General features: G+C 42.1%; 1 protein-coding gene across 1 annotated transcript in view; it reads right to left on the bottom strand.

Moving 5' to 3' along the window:
• pemt (phosphatidylethanolamine N-methyltransferase) overlaps positions 1 to 24,372 on the bottom strand; it is a 106,999-nt gene that overhangs the window by 39,318 nt on the left and 43,309 nt on the right. The window contains exon 3 of the mRNA XM_048246849.1: positions 21,260 to 21,375. Coding sequence (XP_048102806.1) covers positions 21,260 to 21,375 — 116 coding nt within the window. The remainder of the gene's footprint in view (positions 1 to 21,259; positions 21,376 to 24,372) is intronic.

The following is a 24,372-nucleotide window of genomic DNA, read 5'->3' as shown; positions in this document are numbered from 1 at the left end:
ACTCCTTCACCATGCCTTAGCATAGTGCTGTCATGGACTTCATGTGTCACGCCACAACCCCTACCTCCCCTTCCTTCTCTTCTTCCCCTCTTCCCTTCTTTCTCAATTCCCTCACTCATGGCATACAGTAACACACACACTTCTATCTTCCCCTTACCTCACTTGTGAGGTATACCATCACCAGTCATCAGCCATCCGCGTGTTTGGCCCCCCATCTCACTAGAAGTCAAACTCCCAGACTGCCCTGGTATCATCGCTTATTGCTGTCCCCTGCCCAGATTCCTTGCCTGTGCAGCCTAGCCACCACCATTTGCCTTATGACAACCCTAATCGCCTCTGACAATTCATTTCCTACACTGACTATTATTTGAACTTTCTTGACACTAAATAGGATTCATGCATTATCATACTGATATGTAACTATCCCACCTTTGGTAACGCATACCCCAGGTGGCTTTTAAACATCATGTTCTATTCTCTACACCTAACTAACTTATTCATTTATCATGTAAACAGATTCCATTGTCTCTGTACTGACCCTAGGCAGATGGGTCAGGCCCTTGAGTCGGATCTGCTCGAGGTTTCTTCCTACATGTATCTCCACTTAGGGGAGTTTTTCCTCACCAAGGTCATGGGCCTTCTCTGATTGTTTAACAGTCTGTAAAGCCATGAGACGTGGCAATGTTTGGCTTCTAGGCAGCATAATAGAAAAAAGAGAAGAGTGGAGGAAATGATGGAAGAGGAGAGGAGAAGTGGGGAGAGGAGAGGAGAGGGGGAGAGAAGAGGAGAGGAGAGGGGGAGAAGACAGGAGAGGAGAGGAGAGGGGGAGAGAAGAGGAGAGGAGAGGGGAAGAGAGGAGAGGAGAGGAGAGGGGGAGAAGAGAGGAGAGGAGAGAGGAGAGGAGAGAGGAGAGGAGAGGAAAGGAGAGGAGAGGGGAGAAGAGAGGAGAGGAGAGATTTACACACATGCATACACGCCTTGACATTTACACATTATTTAATAAACACATTTACACACATTTTACATTTATTACACATGACATTTACTGTGCCTTTACATTTACTAAAAGACAAACATGCATTATTTAATATTTATTTATTATTTACATGACATGACATGACATTTAAGACATTTATTATGCACATTACATGCACATGACAAATGCATATTTGCCTACATGACATTTACATTTACATTTTATTATTTATTTATTACAAAACACATTTATTATTTACATGCATATTTATTATTTACAAAAAATTATTTAATATTTATTTACAACACATTTATTAAAACACATGACACATGACATGCATATTTATTTATTATTTACATTTTATTATTTACACACACATTTACATGCACATAAACATTTATTACTTACATGCACAAAACATATTTAATATTTATAAACACATTTACTATTTACTTATTTTTACATTTACATTTACATATTTAATATTTATTTATTTATTATTTTAATATTTAATATTTAATATTTATTACTTATTTACAAAATTTTATTTAATAGCCTTTAATAAACACATGCATGATGTGATGATGATGAGGGGATGAGGAGGAGGAACGGAGGAGGAGGGAGGAGGAGAGGAATGGAGGGGAGGAGGAATGAGAGAGGAGGAGGGGAGAAGAGGAGGAGGGGGGAGGAAGAGGAGGAGGAGGAGGGAATGGAGGGGAGGAGGAGGAGGGGAGGGGAGGAAGAGGAGGAATGGAGGAGGAAGAGGAATGGAGGAGGAAGGAGGATAGAGGGAGGAGGAAAGGAAAGGAGGAGGAATGGAGGGGAGGAGGGAATGAGGAATGGAGGAGGAGGAGGAAGGAGGAGGAGGAGGAGGGGAGAGGAATGGAGAGGGGAAGTGGGGAGAAGAGAGGAGAGGAATGGAGAGGGGGAGAGGAGAGGAAAGAGGGACAGAGAAGGTGAGAAAGAGCAGAAGAAATGATGTGACAGAGAACACTGGGGCAGCCGGGGCCTACTGGTCGTGGCTACTGGCTGGTCATTATGGGGAGATCCGGGGCCTACTGGTCATTATGGGGCGGCCGTGGCCTACCGGTTATTATGGGGCAGCCATGGCCTACTGGTTATTATGGGGCGGCCGTGGCCTACTGGTTAGCGCTCCATCTCTGTTTGGGCAGCCGTGGCCTACTGGTTATTATGGGGCAGCCATTGGCCTACTGGTTATTATGGGGCAGCCATTGGCCTACGGTTATTATGGGGCAGCCATGGCCTACTACAGTTATTAAAGAGGCGTGGCCTACTGGTTAGCGCTCCATCTCTGTTTGGGCAGCCGTGGCCTACTGGTTAGCGCTCCATCTCTGTTTGGGCAGCCGTGGCCTACTGGTTAGCGCTTCGGACTTGTCACCGGAGGGTTGCCGGTTCAAACCTTGACCAGTAGGAACGGCTGAAGTGCCCTTGAGCAAGGCACCTAACCCCTCACAGCTCCCCGAGCGCCGCTGTAGCAAGGCAGCTCACTGCTCCGGGTCAGTGTGTTGCTTCACCTCACTGTGTGTTCACTGTGTGCTCTGTGTGTTCACTAATTCACGGATGGGATAAATGCAGAGACCAAATTCCTTGTATACGCAAGCTTACTTGGCCTAGAAACCTGATTTAGATTTTACAACAAGAAAAGAAATGACACAACAAGAAAGAAATGTCCTTCAGGTGCCCCTTAAGAAACACTGAAAGCATTCACACGTAAAATTAGCATCTTTTCCTCCGCGGGCGGGTGGCCGGAGGTCCTTCAGAGAGGATGAAGGCATTAAGGGGGTCGGCGCGCTGCTCTGAGGTGTGCTGATGTAAGAGTGTAAATTTGGCGGCGCCAGATTAAGCAGGCGACGGTGGCGTGGGCGGTGGAGCTAGCTAGCGCTACATTCTGGAGGGAGAATGACCATCACACCGAGCTGGCGCTACAGAATCTGTGGTCTAACACTGCTGTTTCGTATGGCACAGCAGTGGAATAGAACACACTGCTACTACTACTACTACACACGCACGCACGCACGCACGCACACACGCACGCACACACGCACACACACACACACACACAAATACCATGTTCAAGTGACTGTTCAAGTGGCTGTTCAAGTGGCTGGTCTGGACAAAGCTGTAGAGGTGCTAGCCCAACAATAGTACAGGCTGACGGACAACAGAGCCCCCCCACAGAGAGAGAGCGAGGTAAGCATCAGACAAGGAGAGGACACACACACACAGATGAACATCAGAGAAGAAGTGGAGGACAAACACACACACACACAGTCACACACACACACACACACACAGAGAGAGAGAGAGATAAGCATCAGACAAGGAGAGGACACACACACACAGATGAACATCAGAGAAGAAGTGGAGGACAAACACACACACACACACACACACACACACACACACACACACACACACACACACACACACACACACACACACACACACACACACACACAGTCACACACACACAGAGAGAGAGAGAGAGAGAGAGAGAGAGAGAGATAAGCATCAGACAAGGAGAGGACACACACACACAGATCAGATGAACATCAGAGAAGAAGTGGAGGACAAACACACACACACACACACACACACACACACACACACACACAGAGACACACACACACACAGATGAACATCAGAGAAGAAGTGGAGGACAAACACACACACACACACACAGAGAGAGAGAGAGAGAGAGAGAGAGAGAGATATGCATCAGACAAGGAGAGGACACACACACACACACAGACAGAGATGAACATCACAGAAGGAGTGGAGGACAAACACACAGAGAGAGAGAGAGAGAGATGAGCATAAGAGAAGGAGGAGGAGAGGAGGGTAGAGAGAACAGTTGACCACCCAGGAGGTGTGAAAACCAAGTGGGCTCGGAGAACTATATGTTCTAGGTCTCTGGGCCAACAGGTCATATTGTTTGTCAGTTACATACCATATACAGTAGGGCCATATTGCATCATATAATATATGATATGTATAATATATTGCATACTATAATATATCGTATCGTATATGATATATATAATATATTGCATACTATAATATATCGTATATTATACCATATGCTATATTGTATGGCCCCACATATAGTAACTGGGTCTATCACTGGAATTTTACAGTAATGTATGATTTTATTTTTCTACATACATAATTGTATATATATATATATATATATAAGTATATATACTCTTTTGATCCCGTGAGGGAAATTTGGTCTCTGCATTTATCCCAATCCGTGAATTAGCGAAACACACACAGCACACAGTGTACACACAGGTGAAGCACACACTAATCCCAGCACAGCATCAACAGCGGCGCTCGGGGAGCAGTGAGGGGTTAGGTGCCTTGCTCAAGGACACTTCAGCCGTGCCTACTGGTCGGGGTTCGAACCGGCAACCCTCCGGTTACAAGTCCGAAGCGCTAACCAGTAGGCCACGGCTGCCCCCAAATTGGAATTGGAAGACCATTTAGCATTTGTAGGTGGTCAGAAGTTTCTTTGTAACAATGTTTGTGTTTCATGGCACCAGGGAAATCAGTGTGGTGTCTATTAAGATGTGAAAAAATAGGCATAAATCTAGCGTACACATTTTCACGAATCATGGATGTGTTGATGACATAAATTAGGAAATATTAGAGGACTTACTGTAAGGAGACGTGATGTTGAATTGCATGCCGATGCTATTTAACCCAAATGCCCCAGCGGCAGCACGGGAGAGAAGAGATTAACTGACAGAAGATATGCATTGTCTATAGAGAGGTTAGATTACATTGTACATTGCAAAAATATCACCATGCATTCATAACCTCGTGATTCAGTGAGAGTGATCCCAAAACATCGGAAAGTATGTCTTTGTGACAATTCTGTATTACATTTTGTCAAGAGGAAAAATCAATAGCTAACTGTTCCCAACTGAACAGTGATTATAGCCTGTGAGCGCTCTATTGCTGCCTGGCAAATACACCACCATAATAGCAATCAGCTATGGAACAAGCGTGCCTGTTGTTAAAAGGAATGTGAGATGACGCTCTGATTGGTTTATTGCACATTATGCCCAAACCACACCCATGATTAATGTAGCTACTTCAGACCAGCCCATTTTAGATTTGCGTCGGGCGCAACAGTCAATTATTCCGCCGGTAAAATAGCATCAGCGCCCAAGATCCGCCCACAAAGTGACTTAAAAAAACGCATGGCATCGCTTAGAGCACCTTTAAGTAAAATCTACATTGTTAATTGAACGCACAAGCACATAACAGCTTGCTGCCGACACTAGTGAAATGCATCAAAAGACTAACTTAGCCGTGGTCACATGACATTGGCGTTTTGAACCATTTTTCGAGGCAGTGGTCACATGACATGGGTGTTTTGAACGACGTTTCAAAGCAGTGTTTCGAAATCTCGACACTGACTTGAGACATCAGTTTTGAGAGTCACATCCCTACAGAGGAGTGGAAAAGCACTATATAAATGCAGTCCTCTTACCTCTTTACCATCCAGTGTGGGAGTCTATATATATATATATATATATATATATATAAGTATTTGGATATATAGTATAAATAGTATACATTTGGTGCATCAACTTGCTGTGAGGTTGGGTACTGTTTTAATAAGTTTTACTAGTGAATTGAATAACTTGTTGGATGTTTTTTTTTCTGAAAGTATTTTTTTGTTGGCTTTCTGCCTGGTCTCTTGTTTTGAGCACTGTACATACATCTGTGCTACTATACCTTTTCATCACAATCCACATTGCTTGCTGCGTCATTCACCTCATCACCACACCAAGCCCAGTGTGTACTTGTCGCATGGACGCGGGCTGCAGCCTGCTACAGTATGTGCCTTTGCTGCTCAGACCAAACATGGCTCTTTTGTCCGGTCTCAGTGAACTGGGTGCCCTCCTTAGCTATAAATGGGTACCAAGTACTTTGGAGACGAAAAGGTGAATTCCTACGTTGTGTTACTTTAAGGTGCTTTAGCGTGTGTGTGTGTGTGTGTGTGTGTGTGTGTATGCGTGTGTGTGTGTGTGTGTGTGTGTGTGCGTGTGTAGTGTGTGTGCGTCACACGCGGGGCCACCAGAGAGAGAAGGGATGTGCCACAAAAAACACACACACACACACAGAGCTACTAATACATCAAGGGAAGCATAAACACACATGTGCACACACACAAACACATGCACACACACTGAGTTTGCATCCCATAATGATAAGACTTAACAGGACAGACAGACACACACAAATCTCAGCAAATAAACATGTACACTAAGAAACACACACTCTCTTTCTCTTTCTCTCTGTCTCAGACTCACACACACACACAGGACTCATTGTTGTACTTTAAGACTCTTATTTTTAACAGTGCCCTAAAATACAACTTGTTTGACACTGGCACACAAACACACATAAACACTCACATGCATACAATGTTCATTAATGTTCATACACCCATATACAATTGCACAGACACGCGCACACGCACGCACGCACACACACACACACACACACACACACACACACACATTAATGCATACAGACACACACACACACACATACACACACACACACACACACACATTAATGCATACAGACACACAGATCGAGATCAAACCTGCTGTGAACTGTAGGTGTGATTTGAATGGGTCTGTTTTCATAAATAAGAAAAAAGGTCAGGGAAAGAGTTACTTGAGCTACAAACAGGCAGACACACAAGGGATATGCAAATGTGTGTGTGTGTGTGTGTGTGTGCGTGTGCCAATCAATGGAAAACAGTATCCTCATCTTGACCTAGTTTCTGTAGCCTTTGACATGGCTGTGACTATGTCCAACTGGGAGACATTTGTGACCCTGCAAGGCGAAACCAGTCACTTTGCGCACAATGCTATTTTGAAAGAATCAACGATAAACAAACGTACAGGTTAAAAAATGTCAAATTTCACGTTTTCGCATAATTCGACAGTATACAGTCTACACTTACAGTCTATTTAGGTAAAGATTCACACATTAGCAGTCATTCCCTTTGTCCACGCCGCTATAAGGTTTTACGGAGCTAAAATTTACTCAATGTGTCAGCTCTCTATCGTTCTTGGCAGATGTAACCGAATATGAATGTAAAAGACTTGCCTTTCAGGGCATGAACGGTCAAAAGCAAGAACTTTTAGAAATATCCTGGTGTCATTTTAGGGACCAGGAGAAGTTTTCCATTGACGTAGCGCATTTTAAAAGTATACACAATCTGTGTACACAGAACTTCCTTACTTCCCCCCGAAATACATTAACTATATTCTATAGTGACACCTTATGACCGTCCCAGGTATTAACTAGGGGGCAGAAAAAGACATTCGCTGCACAGTTGATGAAACTGCACATAGTCTGTCATCCTACAGTCATGCTACCGTTAGGCTAATAATAACTGTGCCCTCACACTATCGCACGTGACAATTTACATAAAAAGGTGATTTTCTCCTCTTCTGGCATATCGTGACGGGAGAACCATGCCAACTTTGGATGCGGTCATCTTAGCGATACTTTTTGCAATACCCCCGATATACAGTACATATCGTTGGGAAGCTTAGTTTATGGTCGTTCATGTAAGCACAATAACTTAATTTTCTAAATTTTACCAAAGCGACAGGGTCACATTTAACAGGTGTTTTGGGCTGCTCTGTTCTGTGGCGGTAAAACAAGAGAAACTAAAGGGTGGATGCAAATACATAAACCACCCTGACGCCACCAAAGCTTCAGTGCAATATTCACCTCAGTGAGTAACTCACAAATAAGGTAACAAAACTCAAACCCAAGCTTATTTCCCTAGAAAGTAAACTTCCGTATTAAGCATATCATCCTGTCAGACATAGGGCCTATAAATAGGCCTACGTGAAATGGCGTGTCGTGCAGTGTCAAACCCGAACATAAACTCCTCACTCATCTACAGCAATCACACTAAAGGGACGCCTGAATGGCTGCTGTCAGGGAGGTGGAGAGAGAGAGAGAGAGAGAGAGAGAGAGAGAGAGACAGCTGTTCCTCTAGCCAATAGTTCCACAGAGATCTCCAGGAATAGACTCCATTCTCAGAGCTCACAATCACATCACTTCCTGTGAGGTGAGGCACCTCACAGACCTCAGACTCACATCACTTCCTGTGAGGTGAGGCACCTCACAGACCTCAGACTCACATCACTTCCTGTGAGGTGAGGCACCTCACAGACCTCAGACTCAAGACTCAATTTTAAATTCTAAATTTGTCAGAGAACTTTGAAGAAGGTGATGAAGCCCTACATCAAGTGAAGGGTCTCCATCACGGTGCTCTTCTCAGGTATAAATAAATGCAAAAGAGATCTGCTTACACACACACACACACACACACACACACACAGCATGCATTATGGCAATGGGGAAAAAGGCATCAGTCTTTTCCATGGAAAAAGTGAGATGTGGTTTATTTGATCCCAACATTATGAAACTTTCCCCCTGTAGCTGACTACCTAATCCAACACACACACACAAACACACACACACACACCACATCGTCCATCCCACAAAAAACAAACACACATATACACAAACATTTGCACACATGCACACAGGCTGTATCTCCCTTCCCACACAAATACAGACACACACACAGGCTGCCTTTCCGCCCCCCCTCCCCTCCGCCCTCTCTCTCTCTTACACACACACACACACACATCACTGCATCTCACACAACAAACACACTGCATGCCCTTTCTCGAACAAACCACACACACACAGTGACCTAACAAACGCACAAACAAAATTACAAGCCAACGGAGTAAATGTTATTATTATTATGTGGCTTTTCAGAAAGCTGCAGAAAGTTCCATTAACTTGATTTGTTGGCCCTTTGCAAGATTCCATTAACTTGAATGGCCCTTGGCAACGTTTGAGGCCTCTAATTCATGCCGTTCATATAATTCCACAAGTAGTCCTGTCACTCAAAATGGAACTTCATTGAAAGTAAAAATCAGCTCTGCTGCTTATTGACCCCTAATGACCAGCAGACACAACCTGTGCACACATTTCAAACTTACACAGGAAAGGTATTCAATTCCTTATGCTGTAGTTGGGTAGATTTCTGACAGTGGTCAACAACCAAACCTATTTCACAGCACACAGCACTACACCAGGTTCAACGATAATGCAAAGTGGCGCTTGTGAACGCGCCACATGTTGTGCCCGGGATCCGGCGTGAAGGCGCTCCTTCACAGTACAGCAAGCACTGCCACAGAGGCGTGAAGGCGCTCCTTCACAGTACAGCATGCAGTGCCACAGAGGCCAATCGACCACCAAGCGTATGTAAAATTACACAACAATACACAACAGGAGATAAAACAACAATACACAATTGACTGACGGCAGTCACAAACGCGCCAGGATCCACCATGTCTCTCCTTTACATCGTTTGTGCCCACAGCGATCAGACTGTATAACAACCAAGCACATCGCATGCACTTTAATTCCACACTGGTATTTTAATTCAACACTTTAAATGAGAAGTTCGGTGTGATATTGACCTAAAGTGTGTTGAAACATGATACTGAGCAATGTTCCCTCTAAGCTGCACACGCGCGCGGACGCGCAGACCAATCGAAGTGGCCGCTCAATAGATTTTTCAGACTGCACACATTTTTCAGACCACATAAACAATTTTTTTTTCAGGGGTTAAAAATCTGAGCATCAAAGGCGATGTAGGCTAGGTAATAAACATTTAAAATACTGACATGTCTGACAACCAAGCCGGATGTAAGTTAGAATGTTTACATACAAAGTATCCTTTAGGCTACTCTAGGTGGGCCCTGCTCCAGTTATGTAGGCTACCATGGCAAAAAGAAAGGCAGAACAGATGCCCCAGAAAAGGTCTGCCTAACGTTTAAACATGAGTGGCTAGATGAAATACTCCAATCTTACACAAAAGATGGTCCAGGTAGGAAAACACTTTCAGACATATTTACGGCATGATCTGCAAATTCTGCTCGGAGGCAAAAGCGAAAGGAGAGTTCACTCGTGGGAAAACTTGGACTGAGTGGAAGCTTGATTACCTAAAGCGTTATCTGACACAGAAAGTCCATGTAGACGCATTGAAAACATTAAGACTTAGACATGGGAACTCTATAGATCAAATTCTCCCGAAACTAATGAATCCCGAGAGAGAAGAAGAATTCAGAGAGCACATCCGACCCTGAACAAATAAAATTATTAATTGACAATGTGATGCTAGCAATTAACACCAACATGTCCATGTTATCAGTGTAGGATACACGATCATATGGCACGATGCTTGTGCTTTACATTACGTTTCGGAAGCAAACTGATTTCAGTTACAAGACAGTTTTTTCTGGAATCATTCAGCTCCCCTCCCGTGCAATTGAAACTCTCCTAAACCCGCATCTCGTCGGTTATTGGTTGGAACACTTATTTTGCCTTTGAGTGGTTGCCAACACTTGTTGGTAGCAATTGTTTTTGTGTGCAGATCTCGGAGCCTAGGCTGCCTACAGAGACGCGTTTTTTTTGACGGCCTGCTTATGGTTCCATCATTAAAATGTTCCACAGGTCCAACCATTATAAAGGATATTAAATAAATATCAACCATTTTAGACATATTGATGCATTTGCTGTTATCTCTTTGAATCCCCTATGGCTAACGCATGGTTTGTGGGTCATTTTTGGCGGAGTCGGCGGTTTAAATTGCTCACAGTGCTGAAATGTGCGCTCAGAAAACAAAATATTTGCTCAGTGATGGAAAAAAATTAGAGGGAACATTGTTACCGAGTGTGAACAATTGTCTCATTGCTCATCTCGGCTTGTCCCCTGCACTCCAAAATCTGACACTAGTTAGCCGATGCTACTAACAGGTTTCTTAATGGGGGTGCCTTGGGCATCGGGCTAGCCATGCAAATAAATCATCAGGTAGATGAGGTTTAATATAGTTGGAATGACTGAACTAGGTAGATAAGGTTTAATATAGTTGGAATGACTGAACAGTTAAATAGGTGGATAGTTTAAAAGGTTAAATTATTTGCTAGGTAGATGAGGTTTAATAGTTGAAATGACTGAACTAGGTAGATGAGGTTTAATATAGCCTGGCCACCTGGCCTAGGATTCTAATTGCTTAAAGGAGAATTCCGGTGTGATATTGACCTAAAGTGTATGGAAACATGATACCGAGTGTGAACGTATGTCTCATAGCCCATCTTAGTGGAAATGCATGGATTCCAGTTGCTGCTACTGGAAGAAACTGGAATCCATGCATTTCCACTGAATTTTACCACGGAATCTGATCCTTATCATACCTGTTCATTCTTACTCGTTGCTTTCGACTTATAAAGTGACTAAATTCAAGATGGCTGCAAGCTAAAACTTTGTGAAGATACTGTCTGTATAAATGCGTCTTGTAAAGTAAACTACCAGTGCTTTTTCAAAGTTCTCAATGTCTCGTTTTAAATGTCAGGGCCCTCGGAAGTCTACCAATGAAGTGTGGAGATACATTGAGCCTAAGTAAATGGGTGTAAAACAGTGATTTATTTGCATGGCTAGCCCGATGCGAAGCACCACTATTGAAAAAAGCTGTTGGTAGCATCGGCTAACTAGCGCCAGATTTTGGAGTGCAGGGGACAAGCCGAGATGGGCTATGAGACATACGTTCACACTCGGTATCATGTTTCAATATACTTTAGGTCAATATCACACCGGAATTCTCCTTTAACGGCAGTCTTAATAGAGCTTAAAGCCTGAGACAGAGTATATAGTTTAAAAAAATTTAGATAGTGTAGTGGATGTTGATAGACAGAAAGTTGAATGGATGTTGATAGGCAGATTGTTTAATGGATGTTGATGGATAGTTTAATGGGTGGATGAGTGAATGGTTTGAAGAGGATGAATGGATAGAAAGTTGGATGGAATGTGCCTTATATCCTTGTAGAATGGAGAGACACAGAGAAAAGTTGGCCCTAGTTAAGCAGAAAGCAGTTGATACAGGTGCAATCAGTTTAACTGGCCCTTTGATGGGTCCTAGTAGTGAGCAGCTGGAAGTTGATACAGGTGCAAATCAAGTTAATTAGTCCATTGTGATGTCATAGTGCTAATACAAAGTCTATGGGGAAAAATAAAGCTTGTTTTTATTAATATCTCAAAAATATAAAGTTTACAAAAGTGAAAAATACATTCCCCCCGTGTCCTTTTTCAAGACCCTCGTTACAAAGTTTGAGCGAAGTTTCTCGTTAAGCGGTTAAAGCTGAATTAGATGCAGAAATTTGGTGGGAAGAATAATAACGAAAAGCATTTCCTGAAGGAAATACAGTGCATGAAAATGCAAAAAATATGATGTAAAATATCATACAGAGTAAAAACAAACTATATTGGTTGCTAGGTAGATGAGGTTTAATATAGTTGGAATGATTGAACGGTTAAATAGGTGGATAATTTAAATGGTTCAATTATTTAGGTAGATAGTTGATGATAACTGACAGTTGGAATGGCTCTAATGTTTGCTAGCAGTTATGCTAACTATGTTAACAAAGATAATAATGTTAACCAAGTTACTATGCTAACTAGCATGCTAACAATGTTAAAATGTTAACTATGCTAACCATGTGACTTAGCTAACCTAGCTAATAATTTTTAGTAGATATGCTAACTATGCTAACTAACATGTTAACTATGTTAACCATGTGACCTAGCTAACTTAGCTAATCATTTTTAGCAGTTATGCTAACTATGCTAATTAGCAAGTTAACGATGCTAACATGCTAACCATGTTACTTAGCTAACCTAGCTAATCATTTTTAGCAGTTATGCTAACTATGCTAATTAACATGCTAACATGCTAATTATGCTAACCATGTTACTTAGCTAACTTAGCTAATCATTTTTAGCAGTTTTGCTAAAAATGCTAACAATGTTAGCAATGCTAACATGTTAACTATGCTAACCATGCTAACTAGCTACAGTGGGTAGGAGTCATAGTTGATGACAAGTAACAGTTACAATGGCTGAACAGTTAAAAAGTTCAGTAGTTTAAAGGGTTAAATTGTTTAATAGTGAAATATTGTAGTGAGGACTTTTATTTTTGAAACAGTTTTTGGTAGGAAGCAGTTGAACAGGATGTGTAGTCTTAATAGGGCCAGTTTGTATGCTTAAAGCCTGAGACTGGCAGTTGATCCAGGTGGCCTGAACACCTGCCATAGGATTCTAATTGCTTAACGGCCGTATTATGATGTCATAATCGGCAATGTTAAGTCTATGGGGATTTTTAAAAAGTTTTTCTTTAATAGTTTAAAAAGTATAAAAGTTTCAAAGTTGAAAAGACATACCAACCTGATCTGTTTGAAGACCTACGTTACAAAGTTTGAATGAAGTTTCTAAGTTAAACTGTTCAAGAGAAATTGCGTACGGAAAAAGTGGTAAGCGGAATAATAATAATAAGAAGAAGTTGCCTAGGAAGAACAGTACAGTGCATTTTCATGCTCTGTAATAAGAAGAAGTTGCCTTAGAAGAACAGTACAGTGCATTTTCATGCACTGTAATAAGAAGAAGAAGAAGAAGAAGAAGAAGACTTCGGATAAAAGAACAGTGCATTTTCATGCACTGTAATGAACAGGTATGATAAGGGATCAGATTCCAAAAATAATTCCGTGGAAATTCATTGATTCCAGTTGCTGCTAGGGGACAAGCCGAGATGAGCTATGAGACAAAAGTTCATACTCGGTATCATGTTTCAACACACTTTAGGTCAATATCACACCAAACTTCTTTAACTGGATGTTGGATCTCAATTTCCTTGACAACCATTCCTAGCTAGCTTCCTAGTTCTTTTTTTTATGACTTTTTTACATTTTTAACTACAATACTAGTCTTTTTCATGTTATGTCAATGTCTGATGTTGGATTGTCATTGTTATTTCTGCAGTAAGTCTATTGTCATTGTTGTTTTGTCACTGTACATTTTTAGCACTGTCATTTCAGCAGTATTGAAATATACAGTATTAAAAACAAACACTCTTTTAAATCACCCTCCCAATTTTTTTAGGAATCTGCTGAGAGTTCCATCATAGGGTTGTGCCGATGGACGATATCATCATCCATCGTGATGGTTGACAAGCATCACGATGGAAAGCAACCATCGTGATGCTACGCCCCCACATTCCAGTCACTAATTCCTGCTGTAACAGGCTAAAACATAAAAAAAACCTTTCCCTGAAAATGAAATTGAGCCTACTTTAAAGGCTGTCAACCAAACAGTTATCGCATTATTAGTCTACCGTCTTGTAAAATAAAGACTTATTAGTCTACCCTCTTATTCAAATAATTCCTGCCTGTGGCGTGAATGTGTAGCCTAATTGTCTTTTTGTAGCCTACATGTCTCATGAGGCTATAGCCTACACTGGGCGTAATAGGTAGCCTAATGTTTTAGCAGAAAATATAGATTTATTATTGTTAGGCTACGACTAGGACATTCTAGCGCTCAAATATGTTTGCAAGGCTACAGCGAGCGCCAAATGCGTCCTTCTCTGTGTTAAAATAAACCATTTATTTCGTTAATTATAGGATCAGAAGGTAGCCTATTCGTCTTTCACTGTAAGGCTTGTATTTCATGCATTTAGCAAAAGTCCCAGACAGCAGCGGAGTGGTAATCGGGATTGGTTATTTGTAAAAGTGTTTTTACTTCGCCCTCCTATATATAGCCTGGACTGCTTGATCGCAGCCCTTTACTTTCACTTCCCATAGCCCTCATAGTCAGCATAGGCGGTAGCCTGATAGCGTGGGATGCTGCATAGTACTAAGATTTTAAATGAGTGACCACGATATAGTCTTAAGTAGCTTTTTTGCTGGGCCCAGCGAAGGCTGGCAATGTGTAATATTCCGCTGGTTGGTGCACACGCAAGTGTTCAGATTGATTTCACAACAATTTTCTTGGAGCAACTTCGGTAGCCTGGTCAGTCTCTCTTAGCTGTCCACTTTCATCAGGCCGTATAGCCTATATAATATATATATTTTTTTTTTTGTAGAACATTATAAATGTATTTCTGTACAGACATAGCTATAGGCTAATTAATTAGTGTTTACCACACTAACCCCCCACGATATCATCGTCGTCCATCACAATGTTTTACTTTACACATCGTCAATGCCAATTTAAGCGACATCGCCCAACCCTATTCCATCAACAAGCAAAATCTCAGATTACTGCTTTCTCAAAGCTCAAAGATCTCTAAACACTGGAGTATTCACCAGCTAGAGGACAGCAGAGAATATCTACGTGAAGAAAATAATAAACACACACACACACACACACACACACACAAGAAAGAAAGGCCACATCAGGAAATAAGCTTAATAGCAACATTACCGCAGTCTGGCTTCAGAATGCCATGACAACAGCCACACAGCTCCCTGCTGTGGTAACCGTGACAACAGATGCTGCTAATAAGCCTGCGTCAGGAGATGGACAAACGCCGGGCCGGTTTAGGGGAGCTCACAGCCATCTCATCATGGGACGCAAACTCAGTGTATGTGCATGTGTGTTTGTGTGTGTGTGTCTGTTGAACAATTAATCTGGCGAGTTTTTACATACATCTCCATTTCTCGTGGTCACTGAGTACTCTCGGTACAAAAAAACGAAAACAATCAATTTTACCTGGCTATAGCAACTGCAGCTACTGCAACACACACACACACACACAAACAGAGAGAGAGAGAGAGATAGTGTGTGTGTGTCTGTATGTATGTATGTGTGTGTCTCTATGTGTGTGTGTGTGTGTGTGTGTGTGTGAGTGCTATAATAGGCCTGTGGAGGTAACAGAGGGCAGAGAATTGTGGGTAAAAATAGTGGTGTGCTGATGACCAACCTCCTGACCCTGTGCATTAGCGCCCAACCCAGCATTCAACTGCAGGTTGTCACTAGCCTGACGAGCCAGACCCACATTAAAATGTAGGGTCTGGGCACTCACCGTTCGCAGTGCTCAGTCCGAGGGGCGGAACTTAAAACAACCTTAACTCGTGTCACACTGTTGGCCAACAGCAACATCCATCTTCTTTGTTTTCAAGTAGCAGGGAATTCAAGCCAAACCGTTGCAACTCTGCCATCAATCATTTTGTTAAGCCCGCCTAACGACTCTATACACGATTTGATTGGCCTGATAGAAGTTTAATTTTTCAAGCTTACAAGCCAACGGAGAGTTGCTAGGAAGCAAATGTAATTTGGAAGCAAATGTAATTTGCTGCCGCTAGGGTGCGTCTAGATTTCTAGGCTAGGTTGTCACGGCAACAACTCCACAAGCACACACACACACACACACATACACAGAGGAGGAAAAAGTACGAATACTTTGATGAAATATTACTCAAGTACAAGTTAAAATACTGATCTGAAAATGTACTCAAGTAAAAGTAAAAAGTAGTTAATTTAAAATGTAATTTAAGTAAAAGTTACTTTAGTTACTTTTTTGGGGGGGGGGCTACCAGTGGGGTATACTACGAATCTCGATTAGTGGGTTAGCGAGGTATGTTGCGCTCAAAGCCAGGCTATGCTGTGACACGAAAGTGGATCTGTTTTAGTGTCGCTATATCACCATGGTATCTTATGCTGTCAACCAAACCTGGTCGGGAGGAGGTTATGTGCTAAGTTATAGCTCAAATCGTGTAATCTACCGCCCACTGACCAATCAATTGTCTAAAAAACGAAGTTATCTCACGTGTAGGATTCTGTCATATATCTTACAGGTGGAGCTCCGCCTCTACTAACATTTTGGATCTCGAATGCGCTTTAATAATGCTGTGCGTACAAATATCCCACTATGGACGTGCATACCACACAACAACTGATGACAATTGATTTATTTGATGTTATAGGTTAGACACAAAAAATGACCGCAGTGTAGATTAAGCTATCACTCATGAATGTGGAAGTAATCGTTTTTAAATAGAGGCGGTCTTGTGCGTCTCCACATTTCACGATTGGCCAACGTCATCCCAACACCGAGAACGCGCACAGATCTGAGCTGAAAGCCTAGTTTGACAAATATATTACATAACTGCTATCGTAGTATCACTTAACGTATACTCCTGAGTCAAGGCTTTGTGAAGCCTCAATATGTCTACATAGCCTAGATATGTCTAACGTGCTTTGCAGTATACCCCACTGAACAACCAGTTTTACCAGAGACTTTCTAATGAGGATATACAGCACTCAAAAAATCATCCATAGTAATGCATGGGGTTAGTTTGTAACGGCAATATGGCAGTTGTCTACACATATCACAACCCTTCCGCGGCAAAACGTCAACATGTGAATACATTGAGCCAATCATGTGGTGTGTTGTGAATACATTGAGCCAATCATGTGGTGTGCTATGAAGACATTGTGCCAATCATCTGTTGTCCGCTGGAGCAAGATTAGTGTTGTGAAGCCTTACGCACACGCATTTCAGCCAACATAGATGCCCGATAAGTGCCCAAAAAGCGTTGCAATATGGCCGCCGAGTGGAGGTACTTGCCTAAAAGGACTTTGGTCCTAGCTCGAGTTGCTGCAGCCAGCAGCTAAGGCAGCCATGTTCATGCGAGTGTGTAGCACTGTAGCTGCAGCAACTCGAGCTAGGTAAAACTGAATGTTTTTGTTTTGTTCATACCGACAGTACTCAGTGACGTTGAGAAATGGAGATCTATGGGAGTTCTCCTTTAAGTTTGAGCAGTAGTTGATTTTCAAAGTTAGTTGCACTCATCCTTGGTCGCTTTGCAGTGAACAGTAATCCAGCACAACTGAAAAGCCCCTCATAGGCAGCTGAGGCAGGCAGGCCAATGTTGAGTTGCAGAGAGGTTTTTTTTATATTTAGAAACGAGCACAAGGTTCAGCAGATTAAAGGGCGTCAAACTAGGGGGGAAAGTGGGAAGTATAGGGCCCCAATGGAGGAGAGGGCCCTTGAAAAGTGGAATACGGGGGGCACAACATTTTCACCAGGCATTAGTTATAACTCAGGTAATCCACACATAAAAAATCTAAACAACTCCATAAGTAGAGTCATGTGTAATGAAGTGGAATAACACAGGGAAAAAGTATTGAACACGCTAAGAAAAAGCACTAAGGCAAAAGAAAGGGAAGGAACAAGCTGGAATCTGTAAGTAGTTAGAGAGTAGTTATCCTTTCTATCTGTGCAAATTAATATAAGCTTGGTTAGTAGCCTACATATTGATGGACTATAAAAAGGTTTTTCATTACCAAGGTGTCACAGAAGAAACATTTCATGATGGATAAAAGCAAAAAGCTCTCCCAAGACCTTTGCAACCTTATTGTTGCACAACATATCAATGACACTGGTTACTGATGCATTTCAAAACGTCAGAATCTTCCAGTAAGCAGCATGGGAGCCATTATCTGCAAGTGGAAGGAACATCACTGCATCATCAACCGACCATGCACAGGATCTCCTCGCAATATTTCTGACCAGGGAGTCAGAAGGATAGTCAATTCCAAGGGCCAAGGACCACTCTGAGAAAGCTCCAGAAAGACTTGAAGGCAGCCAAATCAATTAAACAGTTCTGGAAGTGACAGGAAGATCAGGATTCACAAGAGGGACCCCTGGAATCTGTTTAGAACAATGGGCCAAAATCACACCTGATACTGCGACTAATAAGTTTTGTCATACAGGAAATGTCTTGAAGCTGTCATTACAAACAAAGGCTTTTCCACAAAGTATTGAAGAAATTTAAGTAGGCACGTTCAATACTTTTTTCCTGTGTCATTCCACTTTATTACACATAACTCTTATGTTTGGATATTTTTATATGTGTGTTAATATAATGTGTGGTCAAAATTTTGAATAGACTCACTGGAAGTTTAGGCTAATTACTGAAACAAATGTAAGCGTTCAATACTTATTTCCACCATATATTTATTTTACCTGAATATTTCCAAACTAAATGTCCAAATTAAATGTCAAAATGAATGTCAGGCGAAATGTAAAGTTTGACTGACTGGATGTTGTATACAAAACATAGTGAAAACTGTCTAAGGTCACTCTCACTCTCCTTTGCTAAAGAGCTAAATGGTTTAGTCCGCCTGCACGATAGGCTAGTCTATCTTTTGTTTATTTAGTTGAGCATAGTGGTAGTGGACCGCTAATTGTTGTGCTGCTAGTGCAATTTCTTTCTCCAAGAAAGCCAAGTCAGGTTACCAAAAACAAAATCCGAAACAGGAAAAAGAGAGACATCAAAATCAGGGGAAACAACTGCTAATAAACTTCTTTCCAAAGAAAGGTGAGCACAAACGTCAAAACACGAAATCCCATGGTGTTTGCTTGAATATCTCCGCAATCATTAGTGGTAAAACGAACTGAGACAACCTATTGAAATAGCGGAAAATACACTTTCATAGGCACATGTAATCTGAGGCATCTCATGATCCAGCTCCATCTCCATCACTTTCAGAAAGACTGCATGGCGCCAGCTTGATTCATGTCCTGTTGTAGGCTACATGCTGATCATTATCACTAGGCTAGTGGTTTAGGGTGCAATTTTTTTCTCTCTCCCTTTCTGTTTTCCTTATTCTTAACTTTTTTTTTACTCGAGTAACAGATGGGATTTTTGATGTAGCGAAGTACAATACTTCACTCAAAATGTAATCAAGTAAAATTAAATACCACAACAATTAAAATACCAATTTTCTAAACTACTTAAAAAATACAAAATACACAGAAAAACTACTCAATACAGTAACGTGAGTAAATGTATTTTGTTACTTTCCACCTCTGCACATACACACACACACGCTCACACTCACACTCATGTGGTGTCAAATCCACATTAAATAATACAAACTCAAAAGAAGTCCGCACACCGTGGATGTATACTGCAGATGATGGCTTTAATGCACTCCGGAGCATTAGTGAAGCAAGCAAGTAAGTGAAAGCAAAGTAAGCAAAGTGAGCAGTGAGCAAAGTGAGCTAACATCCTCTGGCTGTTGTCCAGCCTTTATACCCCTTCAAGTCATCCCAGACAAGACACGCTATGTTTACAGATAACTGACCAAGTAATATATGGTACTTCACCTTTGCCCTCTCATCCTGTTATTCATACATTCTTTAGGTTGTGCCATTCTTTAGGTTTTGCTGACATTTCCTGGCACCAAACCTTATCTATGCCATTTTCTGCCAGGCCTGCTCTTTCACTTAAACCAGTCTTCCTTTCCCACACTGAACATACTACAGACTTCAGTTTCACAAAACAATGATATTACACAGAATAAAGATACTACATAAAAGATATATAAACTAAAGGATATATTTCAATAAAAGTCACGACACTCACACTCACACACACCTATACACTAGAGCTGTAACAATATATTAGATTTACGGTTCGGTTCATACCTCGATTTTTGATCAACGGTTCAGTTCGGCAACGCGTTCAAATGCGCTCAACTTGGCACTACATACTGTATCTGGGTTCTAGTACTCTGACCAAACACTTAAATCTGTTATTTTTCACCACTGAAAAGGGGCGCACATACAGTTTCACGAAAGCCCCTCTTGCCGTGGTCATTTGCTGAGCGCTAGCTAAGTTGGCTGCTGCTTGCCGTGGTCATTTGTTGAGCGCTGGCTAAGTTGGCTGTTTGCCGTGGTCATTTGTTGAGCGCTGGCTAAGTTGGCTGTTTGCCGTGGTCATTTGTTGAGCGCTGGCTAAGTTGGCTGTTAGCCGTGGTCATTTGTTGAGCGCTAGGTAAGTTTGCTGCTGCTTGCCGTGGTCATTTTTTGAGCGCTGGCTAAGTTGGCTGTTTGCCGTGGTCATTTGTTGAGCGCTGGCTAAGTTGGCTGGTAACTTTACTTGACAGATGCTGAGAACATGAATCTGTTGCTGTCATGCTTTCTTCCATGTACCATTGGGATCAATGTCTGGATGATGGCTTCAGGTATGCGTTTGCATTTTTGAAGTGTTGCCTGTCGCCTGAGGAAGTAATGTTAATTGTGAAATGTCTGTGTGTGTACCTGTGTGTGTGTGCGTGTGTGTGTGTGTGTGTGTGTGTGTGTGTATCTGTGACTGCGGTAGACATTGAAAAGCAGAATAGCTGTGGCTAGGCTGTAGCAGGCCACATGGGGACTGTGTGTGTGTGTGTGTGTGTGTGTACCTGTGACTTCGGTAGACGTTGAGAAGCAGAATAGATGTGGCTAGGCTGTAGCAGGCCACATGGGGACTGTGTGTGTGTGTGTGTGTGGGTGTGTCTGTGTGTGTGTGTGTGTACCTGTGACTTCGGTAGACATTGAGAAGCAGAATAGATGTGGCTAGGCTGTAGCAGGCCACATGGGGACTCCCAAACATCCGAGTGAGCCCTCGAGTCCTGTGCTCCCATCGAGCCACCTGCAAAACACACACACGCACGCATAAACATACACACTTAGGGTGTGTTCGAAACGGGTAAAGTTGCTGCCTTTTAAAATATCTAACTGGGGAGCAAGGCAGCAAGTGCGGTTCGAAACCGAAAAAACAAATTCTGCTGCCTTTTAAGATATCTTAGAATTCCCAAATAACGGTCATTTTTGGAGGCAACATCGATGCACACTTCATGCTCCCTCCTACCCATAATCCCTTGCGGCAACGTCTGAAACAGCTGTGAACGGTAAACAAACATGGCGGATGACATCGGTAATGGCTGCTGAATCTGTTTAAAATGTCATTTGTGTGACCTTATTTTGCTTAGATTTGTAGATTAGAGATGAGAAATAAACAATTTACTATCTGATTATGCCATTGTTGTAACCATTAATAGCGTCTGGTCTGATATATCTGCCGGCCGTAAAAGTAATTTATACCGTTAGCCTGCTAGCTTACGTAAGCTAATTTAGTTTAATGTCAGGCCTTTGCTAACGTCATACCGTAGTGTTAACCAAAGATTCTAGAGTGCTAAGCTCATTTTTAATATGCATTTAATCCAAAGTCATGTCTAGTGAGACAGCTCTCTATGTAGGGAGGGAGGCAGTAGGCAGCTGTCTCCCGTTTCGAACACACCCTTAGTTATTGTTAAGTTTCTTAACAATAATAAAACTACAAACTTTCACCGCACAACATTGTCAGATTGGCTTTTATCAGATGGGCTTCTAGACAGTTAGCACACTATAGTATTAGGGGAAAACTACAGAAGAAAACTTTCTTTACACTCAGCAATGTTGTTGAGACTGTGTGCTCACAGTCAGTCACCTTCCTAGCACACGCACAAAAAACGACTAACCTTCTCTGTCTGTTATAACATGGCCGCTTCACCTCAAAAATGACTAACCTTCTCTGTCTGTGATAACATGGCCGCTTCTTTCACCTCAAAAAACGACTAACCTTCTCTGTCTGTGATAACATGGCCGCTTCACCTCAAAAACTGACTAACCTTCTCTGTCTGTGATAACATGGCCGCTTCACCTCAAAAACGACTAACCTTCTCTGTCTGTGATAACATACCGGTCACCTCAAAAGCGACTAACCTTCTCTGTCTGTGATAACATGGCGGCTTCACCTCAAAATGACCAACCTTCTCTGTCTGTGATAACATGGCCGCTCCTTCTGTCTGTGATAACAAAAAACGACTAACCTTCTCTGTCTGTTATAACATGGCCGCTTCACCTCAAAAATGACTAACCTTCTCTGTCTGTGATAACATGGCCGCTTCACCTCAAAAACGACTAACCTTCTCTGTCTGTGATAACATGGCCGCTTCACCTCAAAAACGACTAACCTTCTCTGTCTGTGATAACATGGCCACTTCACCTCAAAAACGACTAACCTTCTCTGTGTGTGATAACATAGCCGCTTCACCTCAAAAACGACTAACCTTCTCTGTCTGTGATAACATGGCCGCTTCACCTCAAAAATGACTAACCTTCTCTGTCTGTGATAACATGGCCTTCACCTCAAAAGCGACTTTCTGTCTGTGATAACATGGCCGCTTCACCTCAAAAATGACTAACCTTCTCTGTCTGTGATAACATGGCCGCTTCACCTCAAAAACGACTAACCTTCTCTGTCTGTGATAACATGGCCGCTTCACCTCAAAAACAACTAACCTTTTCTGTCTGTGATAACATAGCCGCTCCTTCTCTGTCTGTGATAACATGGCCGCTTCACCTCAAAAACGACTAACCTTCTCTGTCTGTGATAACATGGCCGCTCCTTCTCTGTCTGTGATAACATGGCTGCTCCTTCTCTGTGTGTGATAACATGGCCGCTCCTTCTCTGTCTGTGATAACATGGCCGCTTCACCTCAAAAACCCTGACCCGCTTCCATCTTGAATCCATTCATGACTTCATCTCAATAAGTCACAAAACACACACACATGCACACTCAGATCTGCCTTTCAGATACACACACACACACACACACTCACTTTCACAAACACACACACACACACACTCAGATCTGCCTTTCAGATACACACACACACACATTCACTTTCACAAACACACACACACTCAGATCTGCCTTTCAGATACACACACACACACTTTCACAGACACACACACACATGCACACTCAGATCTGCCTTCCAGATACACACACACACACACTCACTTTCACAAACACACACACATGCACACTCAGATCTGCCTTTCAGATAATCTACAGCAGACTAGGCAGAGACAGACAGCCTAATATAGCACCCTCCTCCTGCTCCAAATACAGCAGAGTATAAAAGTTTGCATCTACAAAATGCGCAAAACAAATAAATGTTATCATCGCAATATCTAATGCACCCGTCATAACCGACTCATCTTTACAGATGACCTGATTCATCTACAGTGTAATAGGATAAAGCAGTAGTCAGAGTCATCTGAAATCATAAACATGATTCTTCTGGCATTTTCCATGAATAAATATAAACAGAGCATTTGAAAAACAGCGACTGTTGCCGAGACACATGCGGCATCAATTCTCTTTGTAAGTAAAATCTTCAGCTCAGGGGCTCGTGCAGGTGGGTGGTTTTGCTTAAAAGGTTAATCACATACTGTACAGCAAACCTCTCATACTTGTTTGTGTTTGGGGCATCACAAACACAGATAAAGTATATGGTAGGAGCAGTCTTCACTCAGTTTGAGAGTGCTTGGCCAAACTTAAATGCATCACAAACACACACACAAACACACATGTGCATGGCATACACACACACAAACACTCACAAACACAAACACACACACACACACACAGATGCACACCCGCACGCACACAAACACAAATACACGTGCACAATACACACACAAACACACACACTGTACACACACACACATAAACTCCTGCGGTTGTTGTTTTTGTGAGCAGTGTATATGTTAGAAAACCAATAGTTCTCGTCCTCGAGTCTGATTGTCTAAGGCATG

This window comes from Alosa alosa, chromosome 6 (assembly GCF_017589495.1).
Source record: "Alosa alosa isolate M-15738 ecotype Scorff River chromosome 6, AALO_Geno_1.1, whole genome shotgun sequence".
NCBI classification, from domain to species: Eukaryota; Metazoa; Chordata; class Actinopteri; order Clupeiformes; family Clupeidae; genus Alosa; species Alosa alosa.
Note: the sequence above shows the minus strand (reverse complement) of the source record. Positions and strands in the feature narration are given on the sequence as shown.